General features: G+C 40.6%; 1 protein-coding gene across 1 annotated transcript; it reads right to left on the reverse strand.

Annotated features, from left to right (window-relative positions):
• Positions 1-5749: 5749 nt before the first annotated feature.
• LOC109865141 (recoverin) lies at positions 5750-7710 on the reverse strand. Its single transcript, XM_031799516.1, has 4 exons — positions 6945-7710; positions 6680-6830; positions 6473-6584; positions 5750-6316 (listed from the first exon to the last, which is right to left on the reverse strand). Exons 2-4 carry the CDS (start codon positions 6821-6823, stop codon positions 6198-6200), a joined length of 375 nt encoding a protein of 124 aa, XP_031655376.1. The 5' UTR covers positions 6824-6830; positions 6945-7710; the 3' UTR covers positions 5750-6197.
• Positions 7711-7940: the final 230 nt, after the last annotated feature.

A 7940-nucleotide genomic window follows, 5' to 3' on the forward strand; every position in this document is an offset into this window, starting at 1 on the left:
AATTTTTCAGCATAATTTTTGGACAGAAAGTTTCTGATTTTTGCAATGTTACGTAGATGGAAAAAAGCTGTCCTTGAAACAATCTTAATATGTTCGTCAAAAGAGAGATCAGGGTCGAGAGTAACGCCGAGGTCCTTCACAGTTTTATTTGAGACGACTGTACAACCATTAAGATTAATTGTCAGATTCAACAGAAGATCTCTTTGTTTCTTGGGACCTAGAACAAGCATCTCTGTTTTGTCTGAATTTAAAAGTAGAAAGTTTGCAGCCATCCACTTCCTTATGTCTGAATCACATGCTTCTAGCGAGGGCAATTTTGGTGCTTCACCATGTTTCATTGAAATGTACAGCTGTGTGTCATCCGCATAGCAGTGAAAGTTAATATTATGTTTTCGAATGACATCCCCAAGAGGTAAAATATATAGTGAAAACAATAGTGGTCCTAAAACGGAACCTTGAGGAACACCGACATTTACAGTTGATTTGTCAGACGATAAGCCATTCACAGAGACAAACTGATATCTTTCCTACAGATAAGATCGAAACCAGGCCAGAACTTGTCCATGTAGACCAATTTGGGTTTTAAATCTCTCCAAAAGAATGTGGTGATCGATGGTATCAAAAGCAGCACTAAGGTCTACGAGCACGAGGACAGATGAGGAGCCTTGGTCTGATGCCATTAAAAGGTCATTTACCACCTTCACAAGTGCAGTCTCAGTGCTATGATGGGGTCTAAAACCAGACTGAAGCATTTCGTATACATTGTTTGTCTTCAGGAAGGCAGTGAGTTGCTGCGCAACAGCCTTTTCAAAAAAAATTGAGAGGAATGGAAGATTCGATATAGGCCGATAGTTTTTTATATTTTCTGGGTCAAGGTTTGTCTTTTTCAAGAGAGGCTTTATTTCTGCCACTTTTAGTGAGTTTGGTACACATCCGGTGGATAGAGAGCCATTTATTATGTTCAACATAGGAGGGCCAAGCACAGGAAGCAGCTATTTCAGTAGTTTAGTTGGAATAGGGTCCAGTTTGCAGCTTGAAGGTTTAGAGTCCATGATTATTTTCATCATTGTGTCAAGAGATATAGTACTAAAACACTTGAGTGTATTTCTTGATCCTAGGTCCTGGCAGAGTTGTGCAGACTCAGGACAACTGAGCTTTGAAGGAATACGCAGATTTAATGAGGAGTCCGTCATTTGCTTTAAAATAATCATGATATTTTCCTCAAAGAAGTTCATGAATTTATTACTGCTGAAGTGAAGGCCATCCTCACTTGGGGAATGCTGCTTTTTAGTTAGCTTTGTGACAGTATCAAAAATAAATTTCGGATTGTTCTTATTTTCCTCAATTAAGTTGGAAAAATAGGATGATCGAGCAGCAGTAAGGGCTCTTCGATACTGCACGGTACTGTCTTTCCAAGCTAGTCGGGAGACTTCCAGTTTGGTGTGGCGCCATTTCCGTTCCAATTTTCTGGAAGCTTGCTTCAGAGCTCGGGTATTTTCTGTATACCAGGGAACTAGTTTCTTATGAGAAAGGTTTTTAGTTTTTAGGGGTGCAACTGCATCTAGGGTATTGCGCAAGTTTAAATTGAGCTCCTCAGTTAGGTGGTTAACTGATTTTTGTCCTCTGACGTCCTTGGGTAGGCAGAGGGAGTCTGGAAGGGCATCAAGGAATTTTTGTGTTGTCTGTGAATTTATAGCACGACTTTTGATGCTCCTTGTTTGGGGTCTGAGCAGATTATTTGTTGTAATTGCAAACGTAATAAAATGGCGGTCCGATAGTCCAGGATTATGGGGAAAAACATTAAGATCCACAACATTTATTCCACGGGACAAAACTAGGTCCAGCGTGACAGTGAATAGGTCCAGAGACATGTTGGACAAAACCCACAAAGTCGATGATGGCTCCGAAAGCCTTTTGGAGTGGGTCTGTGGACTTTTCCATGTGAATATTAAAGTCACCAAAAATTAGAATATTATCTGCTATGACTACAAGGTCCGATAGGAATTCAGGGAACTCAATGAGGAACGCTGTATATGGCCCAGGAGGCCTGTAAACAGTAGCTATAAAAATTATTGAGTAGTCTGCATAGATTCCATGACTAGAAGCTCAAAAGACGAAAACGTCATATTTTTTTGGTAAATTGAAATTTGCTATCGTAAATGTTAGCAACACCTCCGCCTTTGCGGGATGCACGGGGGATATGGTCACTAGTGTAACCAGGAGGTGAGGCCTCATTTAACACAGGAAATTCATCAGGCTTAAGCCATGTTTCAGTCAGGCCAATCACATCAAGATTATGATCAGTGATTAGTTCATTGACTATAACTGCCTTGTAAGTGAGGGATCTAACATTAAGTAGCCCTATTTTGAGATGTGAGGTATCACGATCTCTTTCAATAATGACAGGAATGGAGGAGGTCTTTATCCTAGTGAGATTGCTAAGGTGAACACCGCCATGTTTAGTTTTGACCAACCCAGGTCGAGGCACAGACAGGGTCTCAATGGGGATAGCTGAGCTGACTACACTGACTGTGCTAGTGGCAGACTCCACTAAGCTGGCAGGCTGGCTAACAGCCTACTGCCTGGCCTGCACCCTATTTCATTGTGGAGCTAGAGGAGTTAGAGCCCTGTCTATGTTGGTAGATAAGATGAGAGTACCCCTCCATCTAGGATGGAGTCCATCACTCCTCAGCAGGCCAGGCTTGGTCCTGTTTGTGGGTGAGTCCCAGAAAGAGGGCCAATTATCTACAATGTCTATCTTTTGGAAGGGGCAGAAAACAGTTTTCAACCAGCGATTGAGTTGTGAGACTCTGCTGTAGAGCTCATCACTCGCCCTAACTGGGAGGGGGCCAGAGACAATTACTCGATGCCGACACATCTTTCTAGCTGATTTACACGCTGAAGCTATGTTGCGCTTGGTGACCTCTGACTGTTTCATCCTAACATCGTTGGTACCAACATGGATAACAACATCTCTATACTCTCTACACTCGCCAGTTTTAGCTTTAGCCAGCACCATCTTCAGATTAGCCTTAACGTCGGTAGATGTCATTCCTATATGATACAAGTCCTTTGACAGACAACGGTCACAACTTGCGTATAACAATGATGTTGTATCTTTGTACAGATTCTTTGTATGGTACCTTGTGTATCATTGTGTATGTGAGCAATGTTCAAGGATGTTAAATGCTAAATCATAAAACACACACAGTACCAGTCAAAAGTGTTTCTTTATTTGTACTATTTTCTACACTGTATAATAAAAAATGAAGACATCAAACCTATGAAATAACACATATGAAATGATGTAGTAACCCCAAAAAGTTTTAAACAAATCAATATATATTTTATATTTTAGATTCTTCAAAGTCGCCACCCTTTGCCTTGATGACAGCTTTGCACACTCTTGGCTTTCTCTCAACCAGCTTCACCGGGATGCTTTTCCAACCGTCTTGAAGGAGTTCCCACATATGTGACCGACCACCTTGATTCAGTCTTATGTAGCAAAATTGTACATATGATAGAAGCAGAGACACAGAGCTACAAAATGGTATATCATACACTGCATTTGAGGAACAATGGGAAAGTAATTCTGCTTTGAAAGTTGACAAACTTATAACCTCACTTTTGAGAAAATGGCCTTTAAATGTTTTTGTAACTACTGGAGAGCTCTTCTTTGTCTACCCTCATTCAGCATCATTCACACCCTCTTAAGCTTTAGCCCCCAACCAAACTCTGACCATTTAACTCATCCTAGCAGAGCTGGTTAGGATGTTTTCATGTTACCCAGAGCATTGGTGACTGTAACTATGCTGCTGGTAATAATTTAATTACGTTTATTTGCCGACGTTTCCTGACACTGGCCATCTTGAACGGGTGTTGAGCGTTCTTTAATTCATCAGTTATTCTGCGCTCTGGCACACTCAGACGAGAGTGCTCTGGAATCGGAGTAGATGACCAGACTGAATTTACGAACGCACCCAAAATGGTTACTTGTATAGTGGGGTCTTTCGTTAAGACATGTAGCTAGCTAGCTACATCCAAGACCCCACACATTGTTTAGCTAGCTAGCTAATCCCAACTCATGACGTTACCACCCTGCATGAATCTGCAGGTAGCTAACCAACCAGGTTCAATGTTAACTAGCTAAAATAGACAGAAGCTATATGTCAAACCAATCCAAACTCATCTCTCGGCATGTCCAGCCCACTCATTATCTCAGCCAGTCATTGCTAGCGGGAAGGTTGCTGCTTTTTTCTGTGGCTAAACCAACTAGGCTAGTAATTTAACAATTTTATACATATTCACAGATGGCATTGTTATTAAGGCACATGAAAGTTCACTGTACGAGAAGGCATTTCTACCTTGATAAAAAAAATAAAAGTTTACGTTCAAACGGCTCTCCTGTGAAGTAGTGACCCTATTTTCCTGAAACGAGTCACATTTGCTGAACACTTGTTGGCTGCTTGGTCCAACTCATCCCAAACCATCTCCATTGGGTTGAGGTCAGGGGATTCTGGAGTCCAGGTCATCTGATGCAGCACTCCATCACTCTCCTTCTTAGTCAAATAGACCTTACACAGCCTGGAGGTGTGATGGGTCATTGTTGAAAAACAAATGATAGTCCCACTAAGCGCAAACCAGATGGGATGGCATATCGCTGCAGAATGCTGCTGGTTAAGTGTGCCTTGAATTCCAAATAAATCAGTGACCATGTCACCAGCAAAGTACCCCCTCACCATCACACCACCTCCTCCTCCATGCTTCACGGGGGGAACCACACATTCGGAAATCATCCATTCACCTACTCTGTGTCTCACAAAGACATGGCGGTTGGAACCAAAAATCTCTAATTCGGACTCATCAAACCAAAGGACAGATTTCCACCATTCTTTAAATAGTGGTTTCTTTGCAGCAATTCGACCACGAAGGCCTGATTCACGCAGTCTCCTCTGAACAGTTGATGTTGAGATGTGTCTGTTACTTGAACTCTGTGAAGCATTCATTTGGGCTGCAATGTCTGAGGCTGGTAACTCAAATGAACTTATCCTCTGCAGCAGAGGTAACTCTGGGTCTTCCTTTCCTGTTGTGGTCCTCGTGAGAGCCAGTTTCATCATAGTGTTTGATGGTTTTTGCGACTGCACTTGAAGAAACTTTCAAAGTTCTTGAAATGTTCCGGATTGACTGACCTTCATGTCTTAAAGTAATGATGGACTGTCATTTCTCTTTGCATATTTGATCTGTTCTTGCCATAATATGGACTTGGTCTTGTACCAAATAGGGCCATCTTCTGTATATCACCCCTACCATGTTACAACACAACTGATTGGCTCAAACGCATTAAGAAGGAAAGAAATTCCAGAAATTAAGTTTTACAAGGCACACCTGTTAATATACATGCATTCCAGGTGACTACCTCATGAAGCTGGTTGAGAGAATGCCAAGATAGTGCAAAGCTGTCATCAAGGCAAAGGGTGGCTACTTTGAAGAATCTGAAACATAAAATATATTTTGATTTGTTTAAAACTTTGTTTTGCTTACTACATGATTACATATGTTTTATAGTGTTGATGTCTTCACTATTATTCTACAATGTTGAAAATAGTCAAATAAAATGAAGAAAAACCCTTTAATGAGTAGGTGTGTCCAAACGTTTGACTGGTACTGTATTTATGTACATTTTATCAGAAAAACTATAAAATGACTCAAATGAAACTTTATCACATTAAAGGTACTAACGACAGATATATAAACATTATTTAATACACCCAAAACAGTAGAGCATTGACAGGTAAGTGTTGGTATTGAACATACTAAAATTGGTCTTTGACAAAGTACAGTGTGAAGGATAAGTCTTACAGTAATGTGCATGATGTGGGTATTATCATGTATTTGTCATATCTAAAATGTATCCTGAAAGGAATATATACATTAAAGGGAATTTTGTGTTTGAAACAAATCTCTGCTATTGATTACTAAATCATAAAAATGTATATACGGCAATGACACAAAAGACACCATATAAACGTGCCGTTCCAACGGCACACTTGAACAAGTTCTATGTTACAAACTTAACAACAAACAATGCAAGCTTCAGGTCTTTCTTGATGTGAATGTTTTGTCCCAGTGAAACTAACCTGGATGTATAAAGTTGAAGTGAGAAAAAAAAGAAGACAAAAAGATGGCGATGTCAGCTGCTAATGTTTCATCTCCTTTAGTCTCTCCTGTACCTTCTGTGGCTGGCCAAACTGCACCAGTCTGAGGATGTTTCTGTTGTCCATCACTCCCTGGATAAACTCCTCCTCTGTTAGCTTATCTGAAAGGACAGAATTAATAACAGATCAAATAATAGATACATTTACAATGCTCATAAGGTCAAAATGCATTCATCAAAATACAATATACAATATATGTATGATTTTCTTCAACTATTCTTTGAGTGGTTCTTATTAAACATGAAAACAAGGCTTACCATTTTCTTTCTTGCCGAAGGAGTCCCAGATTTTATCAGCTCTCTTCTCTGGTGTGTTCTCATCATCAGGAAGATTCTTCTGGTCCTCTTTGGAGATCATGTTGAATATTGACTATAAACACAAAGTTTATTTCATAATTATGTTACCACATCTCATCTCTTACCCCTAGTTCATTACATCTATTTCACAATGACTCTACAACTGACCTCGACGATCTCCTGGATCTCCTTCTTGGTTATGCTTCCGTTGCGGTCGACATCGTACAGGTTGAACGCCCACTCCAGTTTCTGTATGGTCCTCCCAGAGGAGGTCAAGTGCAGGGCCATGATGTACTCCTTAAAGTCCAGCATCCCATCACTGCAGGGGTCAATATCATTCAATTACGCTGCTTCTATATCCCACAAGTGCTAATTATGCAGAGCAGTGCAAATCAGCAGGCACGTTGTAATGATTATATCATCCATCCATCACCTGTTGGAATCGAAGCTCCTGAAGACGTGGCGTGCATAAGCCTTGGGGTCTGCGTCGGGGAAGAATTTGACGTAGATGGCCTCAAACTGCTGCTTGCTGATTCGCCCACTGGGACACTCTCTCAGGAAGGTCTGGTACCTATAGAGGACGACATAAAGATGGGATCAAACAGCTACGTCTCAAATGACACCTTTCTCTCCCAGAAAGTGTATTTATTTTGACCAGAATTGTAAGTACCCGGTACATAGTTGCTCCTCACTGTACTTGGTGTTCAGTTTCAGCTCCTCCAGGAGGTCCTTGGACGGGGAGACACTTTTCCTGTTGCCCATCTCTCCTGTGTTTCGGGATCGTTGTCCTCTAATTTTCTCTCTATTTCTTCCCTCTCTGTCTGTTATTTTGCTCGATCCCTACTTGGTTCTTTGTTATTTTCTTTCTCTTCCACAGACTCTTTTTCTTCTTCTTCTGCGCTCTCATGTGAGGGGACCCACTCAATCCTAGTCTGGTGCACCTCTGCTCTGACCAGAAACAAACACTGGCCCTCTTGTTCTCTGCTATTTAAATGAAGATAGATTGGTATTGGTTCAGACTGGGTGTAGGGGAGATTATAGTATACACAGCTGGTGATTTTCAGTGCACTCAACTGACACCTACATTGAAATGGATAGGGATTAAACAGCAGGGAACCTCATGGTCTAATACTGTTGGATTAGATTGGTATCAGTGTATTACCTGTTTTACACTGATACTCAGTGGCAAAAACACATATGAACATGAGTCATCACTATCACATGCTGTGATTATGACATTGTCATTTGTCATTTACTGACGTAAAAAAAAAGGTTTTTATATATATATAAATATATGTATATATTGAACAAAAATATAAATGCAACATGCAACAATTTCAATGAGTTCAAATCAAATCAAATGTTATTGGTCACATATACATGGTTAGCAGATGTTAATGAGAGTGTAGCGAAATGCTTGTGCTTCTAG

The sequence above is a fragment of the Oncorhynchus kisutch genome, linkage group LG20 (assembly GCF_002021735.2).
Source record: "Oncorhynchus kisutch isolate 150728-3 linkage group LG20, Okis_V2, whole genome shotgun sequence".
NCBI classification, from domain to species: Eukaryota; Metazoa; Chordata; class Actinopteri; order Salmoniformes; family Salmonidae; genus Oncorhynchus; species Oncorhynchus kisutch.